Source organism: Canis lupus, chromosome X (genome assembly GCF_003254725.2).
Source record: "Canis lupus dingo isolate Sandy chromosome X, ASM325472v2, whole genome shotgun sequence".
Taxonomy (NCBI): Eukaryota; Metazoa; Chordata; class Mammalia; order Carnivora; family Canidae; genus Canis; species Canis lupus.
This window is the reverse complement of record NC_064281.1, coordinates 33,200,173-33,217,740: the sequence shown is the minus strand read 5'-3', so window position 1 is coordinate 33,217,740 and position 17,568 is coordinate 33,200,173. Positions and strand designations below refer to the sequence as shown.

General features: G+C 38.6%; 1 protein-coding gene across 1 annotated transcript in view; it reads right to left on the bottom strand.

The window, feature by feature from the left end:
- Positions 1-1,553: 1,553 nt before the first annotated feature.
- OTC (ornithine transcarbamylase) overlaps positions 1,554-17,568 on the bottom strand; it is a 69,823-nt gene continuing 53,808 nt past the window's right edge. The window contains exons 7-10 of the mRNA XM_025440054.3: positions 12,090-12,143; positions 11,860-12,009; positions 8,894-9,031; positions 1,554-2,573 (exon numbers count right to left, since the gene is read on the bottom strand). Coding sequence (XP_025295839.1) covers positions 2,514-2,573; positions 8,894-9,031; positions 11,860-12,009; positions 12,090-12,143 — 402 coding nt within the window. The 3' untranslated portion in view covers positions 1,554-2,513. The remainder of the gene's footprint in view (positions 2,574-8,893; positions 9,032-11,859; positions 12,010-12,089; positions 12,144-17,568) is intronic.

Here is a 17,568-nt window from a genome sequence, read left to right as displayed (position 1 = left end):
TTGATACAACCTTTTATATTTGTCAAATGACATCAGTCCTACAAAATTGCTGAGTGGTGCCATGTCTCAAGATATGCCTCAACCACCTCCATAATCTAGATATTGATGAAAGCTTCCAAAACAGAAAGGCACCCCCCAAAAATGTATTCTGGATATACCTTCTCTGTATGTATTCTTTGCTTATTTTTATCATATGAGGAGACTTGCCTTGAAACTTTGGCATGCAAATCGAACTTAAATAAAAACAAATGTAAAAAAAAAAAAAAGAAACTTTGGCAGTAGACCAAGGAGCCTCTGCCCTTTTAACTTAGGTTCTAGGGTCACTTGCTTGTGTAGAAAGTCTAATGTGGCATTGCCATGCTAATCTGTGCAGCTCTGCCTGGGGATTTTACAGTAGTCAAATCATTAGTGCAATATCCATTAGAAATATTTGACAATGAATTACTTTTCTAAAGTCCCTAGAAACTTATAATTGGAAAAAAACCTGTTGATTCCTCTCTGACACTGAAATCATTGCAGTGTAATTACTTGATGATTTATTTACAATGTTGCAGTAAAGAAACTCTGGAAGAAAGGAACTCTTTGTCTAGTTATATTAAGTGGATAGGCTCTATTATGTACACCAGAGACACAGGGTCATTGCTGGAGTTTTTGTTAATCTTTGTTGATGCAGTAGTTATATAGGAAAGGTGATGAAGGAGGAAAGCATAAAAAGAAACAGGAGATTAAAAATAGCTTTGGAAAAAAGTTAAGGCTAAATCTTCCTTCCCTGTTTTCTTTATTCCTAATATTACAAATAATGTCTTCTTAAGATGAAAGTTAAGTAAGTAAAGAAAGTCCTGAAGATTGGGGTTGAGAAAGATACTAAGTTGTGTGCATACAAAAAAAAAAAAAAAAAAACCTTTGGGGTTTTTGAGGTAAAGTGATTATATTATGACAAGAAAATGATTAGAAGTTCTTTCTGATTGAATGAAGATTATACCTTCCATTTGATTCTGAGAGTAACCAGTAAAGAGAATAGAGGTCATTATCACTGGCAACCATTTACAAAGGAGAAGGATACTCAGGATTATGACCTTTATATGTAGGCAATTTGAGGGACGGCCTCCACAGTCTATATGGCACCTTCTGGTTAAATCATTCTATACTCTCTGCTGAAACAAGATAGTCTGTTAAACTCCACTCTTTCTTTCTTAAGTGGTCCCAAGTAATTACCTATAGACAAGAAAGTCAAACTGTGATATTTACTAGAAAAGTTGATTTTTCTCTTATAAATTATCAGCCTTCTTCCCCCTAAAATATGTTTTATTGCATGTTCATTACAAATCTAATTTATAATTCATCTCTTACTCATTTAAGTCATAGCTATCAGTTAAAGAATATCTGTCAACCAGCTTGGAAACATTCTTCTCATAGTAGAGGTGGAATGTAAAGATGGTTACTTTTTTTTTTGTCCTCTGCAAAATACATTATTTTCTTAAAGTTCCTCTTATGTTATTTAATATTTTAACTAAAAATGTTTAATTTGTATCATAATAATTCAACAATACAAATTTCAGTCACCCACAAAAGTATGTAGCTTTAATTACATTATAATAATCCAGTAATGCAAATTTTTATTTTCCTGAACAAAAGTTGGAGAGAAAAGAATGGATTGAAATGTGGCAAGCAGTAGATTTATAGAAACATCCAGCCTGTGGTATGAGTAGATATATGATAAGCATAAACATGAAAAAATTAAATCACTCCTGCTGGAGAATTTGAACCTACAAAAATATCACTCTGTAATGGATCTTATGTTCCTAGCTAGGTTTCCATGGTTTTGCCACTTGTTCACAAAGGCTTCTTTAGGCTTTTGATATTAAGTATTCATTACAGAGAAGAGACGTGTGCTCTTGAAAAATCCTCCTTCCCACCTATGATCGGAAAAAACTCTTAGAGTTTATAACTATAAACAGTTATAGCTGTTTTTTTTGAGAATTTCATCATTTGCTTCTATAAGTGAGTATCTGCCCACTTCATTTGCCTGAAAATTGTACTACATCAGCAAGATGGATCATTTGGTTTCCTTGTTGGTCCTGGGGGATCTGAACACAGCCCACACATCTACCAGCAGCTGACTGCCTGGTAAATGTTTACTTATAAATTAGCATGGGTGATAATTTATTAAGGTAATAAGCATAGATTACATTTAATGGCTTAGACATTATGCATTATGAACACAGTATTTTATGTTCAGTTGAAGCAAATGTATATGACTATTAATATGATACCCAAATGTAACTCAGAAATTGTGCATTAGAGAATTTAAACCAAGTCAAGCCATGTACTGTAGTGCCTCGGCACTTTAACTAAGGCCTTCAGGAAGGTTTCACAATGATAAAGTAATATCATATCATTCACCTATACTGTGTATCAGGATTTGTTTATTTCTTAGATTCTCTTCTTCCTCCATAAATTGACTCATTCAGTTACTGAAGAACATTGTTTCTCTCTTGACAAACATCACTCCATCAAAACTTCGGTTTCTGAAGCTGAGGTGAATAATCTGTCAGCAGGGACACCATGACAGCCTGGATAACACAACAAAGAAAAAGAAAGAAATGGGTAAACATTAGCAAGAGTCTGCTTAGGGACCTAAGGAACTGGATTGCCGCTTTGAAGGCCTGTGGTTAAAATGTGTTTTCCCAAGGAAATGATAAGGGGACAGTTCTGAAATAATACTTTTTTATTTAAATTCATTTAGCCAACATACAGTACATCATTAGTTTCAGATATAGAGTTCAATAATTCATCACTTGCATATAACACCCAGTTATTTTTATTTGGAGAGAGAAAGGTCAGGAGGGATCAGGCTGACCCAAATATATGCAGAAATACCATGCTTACTTAGGCATGGTATTTGGAATGACTAGCAAGGGAGAGAGTTGAAATGAGACACCATGGTGGTAGCCATGATTGGATTTTCCAGGCATAAATGAAACCTAGTATTGGCTGGTTTTAGAGAAATATAATCCCTCTCATCCTCATGTTTATGCTGTGGTTTGGTCACTTGTAGCCTAGAGAAGTTTAGAATCAATCAAATATAGAGTAAGAAAAGTAAATCATTTGGGCCAATGAATAATGTCTATCTGAATCTGGGTCCTCATGAAGGAATATTTATAACCAAGAGTATATAGCTTCCCATTAGGCTGTCACTCACAAATGGTAAGCACTTTTACTATTCCCAATTTCTACAATAATGACAATAGTAATAGTATTAGAAACAACCATGAGGAATGCTTACTGAGTGCTTACTATGTACCAGACTGAGTGCCTTATCATGTGTTGGTCACGTAAAAAATATTTGCCAGGCACTGTGCTAGCTGCTGTTAGGTTAGAGAGAAATGTCTATGCATTATCTCATTTAATGCAACAAGCTTCTAAGGTAACTTCTGTTATTATCATTTGTAGATGGGAAAATCAATCCTGGAAATAACAGGTAGTACACAACTGGGTTTGGACTCAGGTTTCGCTGACTTCACCCTTAGGAGGTGGTTTTACTGCCTTATGGCTACTTACTCTCTCCTTTTGACTGTACCATACATGTGTGTCCCTAGCATATATCAGAAATGCAGGTCTTATATTTTGTAGGTATTCATTGAATATATTTATTGAACAGATACCATGTTGGGCCCTGTACTGAATGCTTTATGTGCATCATGCCATTTAATATCCTTCCCCACTTGTGTGAGGTGGTAAGAGAGAAAATCCAGAGGAGGAAGATATAGGTATTTTCCTGGGGATGGTAGTAGGGGGTGGATCCTTTCTCTAAAAACTTAACCACTATGCTCAGATGACTCTTACCCCCATTTAATCCTCATAAACTTATGAAGTTGTCCCTATTTTTATCTCCATTATCATATGAATAAACTGGACTTATACTTGCTCAAAGTCACACAGAGGGCCAGAATTTTAACTTGATTTCCAAAGTTTGTGTACTAGAACCAATACCCTATATCGCCTTTTAAGCTACAAAAATGTATTGGGCACATAGAGTGTCAGGCACCATTCCAGGTATAATGAAGAACTTATCAAGTTTTCATATGGTAGGGGGACAGGCAACAAACAAAAAAAAATCAAATAGTGATAAATGTCATTAGAATATAAAACAAAGGACAGCAGGGCATCTGGGTGGTTCATTTGATTGGGCATCTGCCTTCGGCTCAAGTCATTATCCTGGGGTACTGGGGTAGAGTCCCTGTGTCAGGCTCCCTGCTCAGTGAGTGGTCTGCTTCTCCCTTTCCCTCTGACCTTCCCTCCTGCTCTCACTCGTTCTTTCTCTTTATCTCTCTCAAATGAATAAATTTAAAAATCTTTTTAAAAAAATAAAATAAAATAAGAAATGGGATAAAGGAGGCTGGAGACCCTCTTTAAGAGTGGGTGGCCAGGGAAGGCTTTGTTAAAGGAATGACATTTGAGATCTGGATAACAAGAAGAAACTAGGAAGGCCAAACTCTGTGATAAGAGCATCTTCCTGTTAAAGTATTTTAAGCAGCTTTATGGATTTCTAGGATCACATCTCAGGTTTGGTTTTATTGTTAATCATCTACATGTGTCAAATTTATTTTCAAATGTAAAATCTTAGGAAGTCAGCTTGGAGCACCGTTGCTGGATTTGGTTAAATAAATAAAAAGACAGTTAAATTGGCATTTCAGGAAGCAACTTTAAAAAAAAAAAAACTGTAAGCATGTTCCAGTAAGCACAGGACGTACTTACTCTAAGAAATTATTTTTTATTTATCTAAAATTCCAATTTAACTGGGTACCCTATATTTGATATGGCACCCCTAACATGAAAAGAAATAAAGGACTGAAATGCTTGGATTAGATTTGCAGTGGTGTTATATGTCTAAGGACCATCCTGATAGCAGTGCTTTGAAGTGTCAGCTCTTTTGCAGGGTCCCTTTAGGTTACTTTAGCTCCATAGCAAAAATTGTAGGCAGAGGAAGAAAGGTACCTGACATTTTATGAGTCCTACAGCCTTACTAATTATTGAAAAATGCAAAAGCAACCTTTGTGGGGGAGGAGAGGGAATATTTAAAAAACAAAACAAAGGGATCCAAAAGCTTGTGCACTATGGAGAGAATGATGTGATTGCTAGGGTGTTCTGCACAGCACAGCTGGAATTCACCCAACATGGAGGCCTTGAAAAGCTCCTCTAAGTACTGAAAGAGTATGCATTTGGTTTAAAAATGTCATATGCTTTTAGAACAAGTCCCACCCTATATAGTTACATACTTGCCATCAGTCATTATGGGCACATTAGAACTTGAGGTATTTTTCCTTTCTTCTTCCATCCTGATTTTATTTTATTTTTTTCCATCCTGATTTTAAATGAAATTGTGTGTGAAAATCATTCTCTAGACAGTAGTTCTGTCCAGTAGAACATTCTGCAATGATCGAAATATTCTGTGTCTGTGATGTCAAATACAAATAATGTAGCCACCAGCCATGTGTGGCTATTGAACACTTAAAATGTAGTTAGTATGTCTAGAGAATTGACTCATGTATAATATTATATTTTAATTAGTTTAAATTTAAATAGAAATAGCCACATGTGCCTAGTGGCTACTGTATTGGATAGGGAAGTTCTAGAGGAAAACATGTATTGTACCTTTAAAACATCCCAGAGAAATATGTCTCAGCAGTGCTGAGCCTGAATGCCATTCTAAATAAGCTATCTAAGAATAATTTCTTTGCACATAAAATAGGAATTTAGACTAGATAATCTCTAGGGTCTCATCTCTTTTGAAAATGCCATATTCCTATGAATTGTACAGGCTGAGTGGGGGCTGCATGCTATTCATTTTTTAAAATCTCCAATGCCTGGCAGAGGGACTAGCACACAGTATATGCACAGTATATGATTGCCAAAATGAATTTAACTCAAAGAGATCTCCAGTCGTCTAGCTCAGAGAGCTAGAGCAGAGTGCAGAGCAGCTCCATAAATGAATGAGTGTAGCATGTGTGTCACCACCTCCCTTCCAGAATCCATGTCAGGTATCACTAGTCAGTTACACCATTTTCTTTCTGAGACCACAGGCAGGCTTAGAACCTTCTGAACATTGGACTTCAAGTTGCCTGTTGGTGAGATTGAGGACCTAAGATTAAAAATCATTTGCCATCTATATAGCTTGATCTGTTTATCTTATATGTGAGGAAACCAGGACCCAAAGAGGTAACGCTTATCCAAGATAGCACAGCTGACTAGTACTAAACACTACATAAGGTATATAAAGTATGCAGTATATAAAGAATGCAGCTGGGATACAAGTCTCCTCACTCCCAGACAAGTATTCTTTCTATTTTAGATGCTCTACCTTCTTTTTAACATGGCTATGCCTCTTGTTTTCTTTTAAATATGTGTTTCCATGATAATAGTGGGCACTTCAGGAAGGTGGGGTATGGAGAGATGGTGGTAGGGCTTAGATGGATGGAAAATAGGTGGGCATAAGATTTCACTTTGTGTATGTATGTGTGCATGTATATACACACACACATATATATACAGATATGTATACATATATATTTATCCTTGCAAGCATTTCAACAATGTGAATATATGATGTATTTATTTTTTTGTATACTTTTTATTGGAGTTCAATTTGCCAACATATAGTATAATACCCAGTGCTCATCCCAAGTGCCCACATCAGTACCTGTCATCCAGTCACCCCATCCACCTGCCCAATTTAATTTTTTAAAGTAAATTCAATTTAAATATGTTGTTTAATAAGCTTTCCAAAAATTTGAAAGCTCAGAGCATCTCCATAAATGATATTTTAACATTTCTTTTAATTTTTCTCCACTGAATTTCTACAAAGATCATATTTTAACAGATTTAGGTTGATTTATCTTTGTAACTTCAATCATCTTCTGAGAAAGAATAGAGCTTGAGGAAAATTTTTGCCATGTCTCTTCCTGAGGTATAGGGTTGGAGAGCTCCCATCTTCTTTTTTGTCATCTAGATCTTTGCTACTCAAAAAGTGATCTACAGGACAGCAACATCTGCATTACCTAGGTGCTTGTTAGAAATGCTGAATCTTGGGCCTCAATGTCAGGCCTACAGAATCTGAATCTGCAGTTTTAACAAGATCCCTAAGTGATTCAAATAGACATTAAAGCTCTAAAAGCACAGGTCTAGATAACATGGCAATTGCCATTTTGGCCAAAGCTAGTGTCCTGAGGTGGCAAGCTAGAAGGTATAGTAAAAAGGAAAGAAGCATCCCTCTTATTAGATATGACATATAACTTTTCATTGGAAAGGGAGTCATGATTGGCTTTCAAGCAGCCATAGTGGAGCTCAAACCCCTGCTGGTCACTGTATTAAATCAACAATGAAGATGATGTCAGTGATAATAATTATAATAATATTTACAGTGTATTAGATACCATACTAAAGGCTCTACATGTATTATTTCACTGTTCACAATAACCCATTTCTAGATTAGATTTAAAAATTACCAGAATCTTTCCAGCTTGTTTTTTGTACTCCAGAAGTTGAAAGCTATAAACTACATTTCCAAGAAGCTAAAATGTAGACATACCACTCAACTGTACCTACTCAAGATTTAGAGCCATAAGTGAATGATACTTAGTGGAAGCCATCCTCTGGGAGATTAGATCTTCTTGTCTATATATAGGCGAGGGCATCTAGTTCGGCTGGGGCAGCAATAATGGAGTATCTGGCATTTAGTTTCATGGGCCTTAAGTACCAAGCTTTGGGTAGCTGTGTAAATGGGTTTGGCTACTAAAGAATCACAATGTTATTGGGGGATTTTTCTGCCTGTGTTGTTTCTATGTGGTATCCAAGAATGATTTGCTGCACCTTCTTTCCCCAGAGATTCTAAGTACTGCTAAATGTCTTTTAATAAATTTATATATTATCCTTTTAACTTTCCTAGAGTAGACTCTGTTTGCCAGTAAGACCCCAACTGGTACAATAATTGAGATCAGTTAAATCACTAAAAACTAAAAAACGGTGGTGCTAAATTATGACCCTTGAATATCAGTTTTCCAGAGAAGAAGGTGATGTTTGGAATTTTGTAACACACAGATGTAAAGTTAATATTTCCTAGAATAGCAGTGATAAAGATGAAACTTATGTTAAAGGGACCAGTAGTTTTTAAGATTAGTTTTGCTGCAATTCTGGAAATGTTCAGTACCTAAAACAGATGTATCTCTCAGGCCAAGCCAAGTAGAGAACCAAAGCAACTATCTAGGTAAGTCGTGAAAGGAAGAAAGAGAAAAGAAAGGAAAAAAGATTTTTTTGGAATACACATTTTGTGCCAGGCACTGACCTTGTGGCCTCTATAAACATTAGCAAGGGGATTGTAAAATAAGAATTATAAAATATAATGGTTAGCAGGCAGTAGTGGCTGGCATTCAGGCTCATCAAAAGCAGTCAGAATTTTTATTAAAACAGATATATTTGGGGGCATATGAGTGGTTCATTTGGTTGAGCATCCAATTCTTGATTTCAGCTCAGGTCATTATCTCAAGATCATGAGATTGAGCTCAGTGTCAGGCTCCGTGCTAGATGTAAGGCCTGCTTGGGATTCTTTCTCTCTTCCTCTACCTCTGCCCCTTCACCCTGTGCATGCCCCCCCTCTAAAAAGTAACAAAATGAAATAAATATATTTGGAAGGAGATCAGTTTTATCACATTAAAAATATACTATAAATGCTAATAAGCAATAATTATAATGAACTTTTTGGGAAAAAATAGATGCCATATGAGCAAGTCATGTGCATGGATAATCTTGTTTATGATTTACCAAAAGGCATAAATGGCCAAGTTAGGGCCACATAGAGAACCCATTCTAAGCTTCCATTCCCCCATTGCCTGCTTACCATGATTGTCCACTTCCTGTTTTCAGCCTCTGGGAACACTAGTGATCGTGGAGAATAAAACACTTCATCATCCACTTCTTCTGGCTTTCTGGGCAAGCAGTGTAAAAATGTCCAGTCAGAGGCAGCAACTTTAGCAGTCTAAAGAAAAGATGGAATGAGACAATGTTTGACTAGTATATGGGGCTATCAAATTTGTCATCTTCAATATTTAAACACACATGTGATGTGGAGTCAGAAACCAAATGCAAAGGGAGAGACAACAAGGCAGAGTGGCGGTTTAAATTCAAGGCACCAAAGGGAAACGTAAATGGTACTTTCAACTTATGGAATTTTATAGTCATTTTTGTTTGATTTGGGAGATCATCACTCCAAACTAAATCACTGACTCAGTTGCTGGTCCTCTGTCTAGAAGGATTGTGGACATTTCAGTAAAGAGCTCTAGTGGTACAATATGTGGCTGATAACAAAAGTCACCTATTTTACCCCAATATATTTTTTATTTATTTATTCATAGAGACAGAGAGAGAGAGAGAGAGAGACAGGCAGAGACACAGGCAGAGGAAGAAGCAGGCTCCACGCAGGGAGCCCGACGTGGGACTTGATCTCGGGTCTCCAAGATCACGCCCCAGGCCAAAGGCGGTGCTAAACTGCTGAGCCACCTGGGCTGCCCTACCCCAATATATTTTAAAAGTTGCTCTTATGGTATTGTTATATTTTGAACTTATCTCCAAGTTATAGTTTTTGTGGTTGAAGCATACTTCACTAATTTAAACACTTTTGAAAGAGAGCATGCGGAGAGAGGAGTGCATTAAACAGGATTCTTAATGCAAAAGTCCTAATAGTTTTTTTCTCCAGCTATTAATTCTGAAAGCTACAATTTTCCATCCATTTCTGTTGTTCACTTACATATTCAAAACTTCATTCCCTCATAATTTCTTACTTCAAAATTATTACCTTTGTACTACAATTTTGTTTTACTTCCCATACTTGTTCTAGGTTCAGAACCTTCTGAATTTCTAAAATAATGGCAAAGTAATATGGGAAAGGACTAACATTTGAACCAGTCACACATCACTGAAATGAATGTTCTTCAAGCCTGCAGTTTCAACACCACAACAATGCCTATGGTTGATCAAGGCAAGTACAAGGTAAACTGCAAGGAATTTAGAATTTCTCCATGAACATATTTGCCACATATATAACAATGGATTAACCATTATATGTAAATAATTCCTATAACCAATAATGGCAAAAAAAAAGAAATGAGTAAAGGATATGATAGCATTTTATAGAAAAACACACAGAAATGCCCAATAAACATGAAAAGATGTTTAGCTTTATTAGTAATAAAGGAAATTCAAAATTTAAAAAGCATGAGATACAGATTTTTTAAATTAGAAATGAGAATAACAAGGGGCACTTGGGTGGCTCAGTGGTTGAGCATCTGCCTTTGGCCCAGGTCATGATCCTGTGGTCCTGGGATCAAGTCCACATCAGGTTCCCTGCAGGGAGCCTGCTTCTACCTCTGCCTATATTTTTGCCTTTCTCTCTGTGCCTCTCATGAATAAATAAATAAAATCTTTTAAAAAAAAGGAAATGAGAATAACAAGAATGGAAAGAGTGTGGAGAGAGTATAAAGTATCGATTCTTTTTGCATGGCTATTTAGCAGCATTTATCATATTTTTAAAGTATATACCGCTTTACCCAGAAATTCTTTTTCCAGGGATCTATTCTCCAATCATGCTTGCACAAAGAGATATGTATAAGGATATTCATTGCAGCATGGTTTACATTTGGGATAATTGGAAACAGCCTAATTTATCAACATAAATCACAATCCAACCAAAACTTTGGAATTTTATGCAGCCATTAAAAGTAATGAAAAATATCCAAATAAGTGGACAAGAAAGTCTAAGATTTGTTAAGTAGAAAAAGTAATTCAGAATAATATGTCTAATATGCCATTTATGAGAAATCCATACTTGCGTGTGTATATGTGAAGGCACATATAAACACACAGGAAAGGTCTGCAAAGAGACGCATCAAATTGTTGATCAGTGGCTACTTCTGGGAATAATCACTGTTAAAGGGATGAAGGAAAGACTTTTTCACTTTTTATTTTTCAAAGTTCATTCTGTTGACATGGATAAATAAGGAGCTTGTATTTTATATTGCTTTATCAATGAAATATCTATTGTAATTGTTCAGTCCCTTTCTCCACCAAAACAGACAAGCTGCTCTGCTGACAAAATCCCAATGTGCACTTGTCTGGTAGAGTATTCCTCCAGAACAGCAGTTCTCAAAGTGTGACCCTGGAGCAGCAATATTGCCTCACCTGGGAACTTGGTAAAAATGCCAGTTATTGGGTCCCTCTCCTGTCCTACTATTTCAGAACTCTAAGGGAAGTGGGGTTCTGCCAGCCATGTATTAACAGCTCCAGGCAATTTGGAGGCATGTTCAATACTGAGAAGCATTGCTTTGGATTTTAATGAAAGGCATCAGGTTAGATGGGATTCCCCTAGGAATGCCCTGGAAGTAGTAAGCAAAGCTAAACTGGACTTGAGAGTCCTTAACAACTAGAGGCAAGGACTGGCCTGAAGAACATACTTATGCAGCTTTTCTTAAAGGAGAAATCAGATGAAACTGCATGCAACAGAAGTAATAGTGTCTCTAGACACGCATGGAGCAAAGCATTCCCATGCCTCCTTGCCTCCATTGCTGTGAGAGGGAAAAGCTTGCTTCTCTTTTCTGCCTGGGTTGCAAATTCCTGCATCCAGGACAAAAGTATCTTTCCAAAGGACATAGCTAAGCTTCAGGAGGAGAGAAATCCCTGGAGGATGCAGTCAACGAGTCCTTTATAGGGAACAAAAGGACAGTCTGCTCTCCCCAAAGCAAACGAGTGATTAGATGGTAGGGCCCTTTATGAATGGAATTAATGAACCTTCAGAGAGACATGAATTTGTACCTTCATTGTAACCTGGTAACCTTGGAAAGCCTGGAGCCGCTTTTTCTTCTCCTCTTCTTGTCCCATGCTTATCCACGTGTCTGTAATTAATACATTGCCTCCACGAGCCGCTTCCAATGGATCATTCGTCAGCGACAGCTTGGTGCCATTCTAGCATACATAAGCATGCCAGTTAAACAACTTCACGGGACAGAGAAAGGCAATTCTAACTTTACGTATAAGGAGCATACCTCCTTGGCATACTGCTCTGCCAACTTGGTTACACTGGGATCTGGCTCATAACCCTGCAGGGGAAAGAATTCAACTGTTATTTAGGCAATTGTATTGTATTAGGCTGTCTTATATCTGTATTAATTTCCTTTCAACAGTATTCTCATTGTCCTTTCCTTTTCTGCCTCAAGTTGTAGGTCAGCCGCCTTCAGTAGAATACAATATTTACATCTAGAATTCCAAACTATAACAGTGCTTTTGGGTATTCAAAAAGGTACCCAGCTGCCCCATCTTTCTCTTATTATCCTTGACCTCTTTAATTCTCAACATAAACAGGGCATAGTGCTTTCCAGCTCCTGGTAGTGCCTCTTCTTGTTCGTCTAATAGCCTAAGAGGATTATATACATAATTCTATGAGCTGATGCAGTTTTGTCTCTGCCTTCCCATGAGCTGTGTGGGGTTTGTGTTTTTAATGCTTTTTTAAAAAAAAGTTTTTATTCATGAGAGACACACAGAGAAAGGCAGAGACATAGGCAGAGGGAGAAACAGGCTCCCAATGGGGAGCCCAATGTGGGACTCGATCCCAGGACCCTGGAATCAGGACCTGAGCCAAAGGCAGACACTCAACCACTGAACCACCGAGGCATCCCTTTGATGCTTTTTTGTCTGGAATACTTTTCTCCACTCACTTCCTGTGGATAATGTTTTTGGGTCTTGGCACAAGGGTTTCCTCTTCAGCGGAACCTTCCCTGAGCATCCCAGCTAAATACTAACAGGCCACATGCATACCTCTTTCTCTTCCGTACTCGCCAACAAGTGTTCAGAGTGTGGGGCATGGGCTTTGAAGTGGCATTTATGCAGCAAGTACACTGTCTGTGGTCAAATCTGTTTGTGTGGGATGGTTTGGAGAGAGCAGGGCCAGGGCTCAAGTGAAGCAAGCAAGGTACCTGGGACACAGGGTTAAGCAGGCCTGTAGGAAGTCTTTGTGAGTACAAATGGTACACCAGAGAAGTCTAGCTTGCTTAGTCTAGTTCCAGCTTTGGGTGAGGGGATATTATGGGGGCATTAAAGCCCCCTCACAGCCCTGAGTTATTCTAGACCCCCCAGGTAGCCCTGCTGCCTCCCTCTTCACCCTCCAATCTATTCTGTACACAGCAGCCTGCAATAGTTACTCCTTGTTCCTGAAGTCAAAGCTCATTAACCGTATCAAGGCTTTCCCCCTCCCCACATTCCCTGTTTCTGTCTCTTTTAATTCTTCTCAACATCTTGCTGCAGGAGAGCCAATCTTATTGTTATCCCTGTACATGTCTTGCCCTTTTCTGCCACCTTAGCCTTTCACCCTCGAACACTCCCCCCCTCCAGTTTTCTCCTGGGTGTGTTCATTGGAACATGTCAGCTCCTCTTTTGTCAAACCTCTAGTCCAGCCTCACCTCCAGACCCTCCATATGGAGGTCTTGTCAGTCCAAACACCACGATTATTCTCACCTTCCTCCATCCTTCTCATTTTCCTGAATTCTTAGCATTTATTATAAGTTGTTTTTTAAATAAATTCTCAGTAGAGCATTGTGGTGCATACTGTGATATGCCACTCAGATCCCTCGTTCGTGAATAAAGGCCTTATTCCCCCAGCTGCTGGGCGTGCTGCCAGAAGATGGCTTTCAGCCATCAGTCCTCTTTGGGTACTGCCTCAGCTGCAGAGGGCTGACTCATCCAAGGTCACACACCCTTCTGGGGTGACCTACATTCAATGACTGATTGACAGGAGGGGATGGAAACTTGATTCCCTCCTCCCAACTTGGAACAGCTCTAAATGGACATCTCAGGTCTAGAAGTCTCTATAAGGTCAGACAAGGCTGTTGTTGGGCCCAAATTGCGGCTCAGCTTCTTCCTCTACCCACTGCTGCTTCCTTCCCTTCCCTTCCACAGGTGTTGATCTCAAGGGTATGTCCTAATAAACATCCTGCACACCAAACTCTGTCTCGGAGTCTACTCCCAGTAATCTCAACCTGTGACAGGCATGTTCAGGCTCACTCATTTGAAACTGTGTCTATTTGCACATGATTGTCTATCGTAGTTCCTTCTCTCCTTACAAAATTCTTGAAAGAAACTATGCATGACACTGCTGATGATTGCTGTAGACATTTTAGCAGCTTTACTACCTTTAAACAGCATAAGTTCTGGAGCTTCTTTACTGGGATTTGGAGAAGGTAATTAATAAAGTTTTGCTAATTTAGTAACTACTGTTGTGATCATTCATACGTAAACATAAATGAAGAGGTTTGGCCATTACCCCGTGTGCCTCCTGCTCTGAAAATTTAGCCTTCCCTTTAGAGAGCAGATTTTATACTCCCCACATATAATCATTCGTACAGAAGGAATCAATAAGTACTTAGAGAACCAACAGCAAGGTTTGGAAATTAGAAAATTACCCAACCTTGCATGTACTAGGCCATGACTAAGAATACAAAGAGAATTCTTTACTCACAGCTCAGCTTTCAATACTAAATCACTCATTGGCTTTTACATAAATCTTAAAACTGGAGGGATAAGGTGATTAACAAACCCTGTTCAGTCTAAATATTCACTTAGAACAATGTTAAAATCATTACCATCAATAGTTTATAGACCAATTTTACAATCAAGGAGAAAATTATGTTTTCTTGAACATGTAAGTTATTCTCAGTTGAAGAATGGGGAAATAGATTAATTATGGCTTTGGAAACTTCAGGGCTTCTTAAATTTACAATAAATCTCGTAGCCTTATCTTGGAAAGAAGTAGGCCTACTTATAAATTAACTGAACAACGTCTGCACTATCACACTTTCCCAAAGGGTTTTTAAAACTCTTACTCCCACCAAGATTCAGGAAAGTTTTAGCACTCTCTATCATTTCAATGAGTTTCTGCATAAGAACTTTGAAATTACTTTGTAAGATTCAAATTTTTCCCTTTGGTGTTAATAAGACATCTTTGACACTCCATAAAATGTTTAAATCCTATATTTCTCCAAAAGAATAGAGCCTTTCCAGCAACATCTTCTAGTAGAGATCAGTTATTGTTAATATATGTTTTCTCTGTAGAAGCTAAATGCAGTCATAGTTTGCATTAATACAGAGCCTTTCTTCAAACTAGATTTGTAGTGACAGTGTGCGAACTCTTACCATAAAGTGAAGAAGAACTGCCTTAAGCACATATCGGATCTGACCCTTCATTTCAGTTTATACCGAATAAAATTAAATTATCTGCTGTAAGAGTTCTGATTCCCAAAGTTTACTATAATAGGATGGCTTCTAATACGTGCTATTGTCCGTGCCCACCATTTCTCCTATGGCAAGTGTATTAGGTAGAATAGTATCCCCCCAAAATTCCCTCTTGGCCAGAACCTCAGAATGTGATCTTACTGAGGAGGGTCCTCACAGATGTAAAACTTAGTTAAGATGAAGTCGTACTGGATTAGGGTGGGCCTAAATTGAACATGACTGATGTCCTCATATAAAGAGGGGCATTTGTACGGAGAAACACAGACATAAGGGCAAGAATATGGATGCAGCAATGGGAGGGATGCAGCCACAAGCCCAGGAAGCTGGGGGTAAGGGGAGACAAGGAGGATCCTCTCCTAGAGGCTTCAGAGAGCACGTGGCTCTGCCAACATCTCGATTTTGGACTTCTAGTCTCCAGAACTGTAAACAATAAATTTCTGTTGTTTGAAACCACCCTGTTTGCGGCAATTTGTTACGGCAGCCCTTGCAAACTAAGGCAGTAGGGCTCACTGACTCAAACTGGTTCAGCAAGAGCACTGCGGAAAAGCATTTAGTTTTCTTTTAATTTGGCAGAATGCAGCTGACAATGCTGGTGCTCTACCCAGATCCTGGGATTCCTTTTTACAGCTTTTGCTCCCTCTCCCCATTTCAGTGGGCTTTTATCAGTGCTTGCAGCTCTTCCTCAGAAGACAGCCCTCTGGCTACCCAGCTGCCTTTCCTGCTGCCCTTGACCAATGACTGGTTAAAAGGATGAAATCCCACCTTCTGGAGCACCTGGGTGGTTCACTTGGTTAAGCATCTGACTCTTGGTTTGGGCTCAGGTCATGATCTCAGGGTCCTGGGATCGAGTCCCATGTCGGGCTTGGTGCTCAAGGCAGACTCCACTTGTGATTCTCTCTTTGCACCCTCACTCATGCTCTATCTCTCTCTAAAATAAATGATTTCTTTTTAAAAAGATGGTATACCTAGGTGGCTCAGTCAGTTAAGCATCTGCCTTCAGCTCTGGTCATGATCCCAGGGTTCTGGGATGGAGCCCTGCTTAGGGCTCCTTGCTCAACGGGGAGCCTGCTTCTCCCTCTCCCACTTCTACTGCTTATGCTTTCTCTCTCTCTCTCTCTCATAAATAAATAAAATCTTAAAAAAAGGAAGAAAGCCCACCTTCCTTGCCTCAGGTTGAGATAAATATGGGGCCTAAGTGTTGCTCCTGAGCTCACCTGTGGGATCAGGGCTGAAGCTTCCTTCTGTAGGATGGTGCCTGACATGGCACCAGAGTGACCAAATCATGCTGGTTTGCCTAGGAGTCTCCCAGCTTTAGCACCAATAGTTGGATGTCCCTGGAAATTCCTCAGTCTTATGCAAACTGGGATGGCCGATCACTATAAATGACCCTCTTGCTCATATTCTTCCCTTTCTCCGTCCTTATCCTATTCTCCTATAGGTCTTCCTTAGGAATACTTCATTAATAAATCACTTGTACACTAATCCTCATCAAATCCCTTGTGGGGAGCCTGGACCAAGAAACTGGTGTAGGAAGGAGTGAAGAGTGCACAAAAGTCTTGGGGATTTGGGTGTTTCCTATTAGAGAAATTCAGCCATTAATCCACATTGTGTAATTCATGTTCCTGGTGATTGGCAAATAAACATCTCAAACTCAAGAAGCAGAAGCAGGGAGTAATTTTTAAGCCTCTGGATGTCTTAGCTCATCAGAGTGAACTCTTGCACTGACTAGTGAGATAAGAACAAACACATGCCTGGCCAGAAATACACTACTGCATGGTAATTGTGAATAGTTTCTTAATGAGAGGGCGAACTATATCTTTCACTTTGTTTCTGAAATGGTCTCTGTTTAGGAGAGTTTTCCCTTCAAAGACTCCTGATTGGATATTAGTAGCCAATCAGAAACATAGTGGGGAAAATACTCCATAGCAACAGAGTATCTAAAAGGTTCTGTGGGAATCCTTTAGGACTGGTTTGTATATGAGTCTCCTGTAGGGTTAATTTTTGTCCTCTAAAAGGCCTATTCATTTTATATAAGGCTAAGGGTATCTTAACATAGGGCTTCTTCTAGGGGCATCTATACTTTTTTATTTGAGTGTATTTATTTATGGATTTCTGTCATTATATAGGTAAAACATTAACATGTTAAGAAATTCAAACCACATAAAAGAATATACCATGAAAATAAAATCTCCCTCCTATCTTTGCTCTTGAACCTCCCAGTTCCCCTTCTCAGAGGCAACA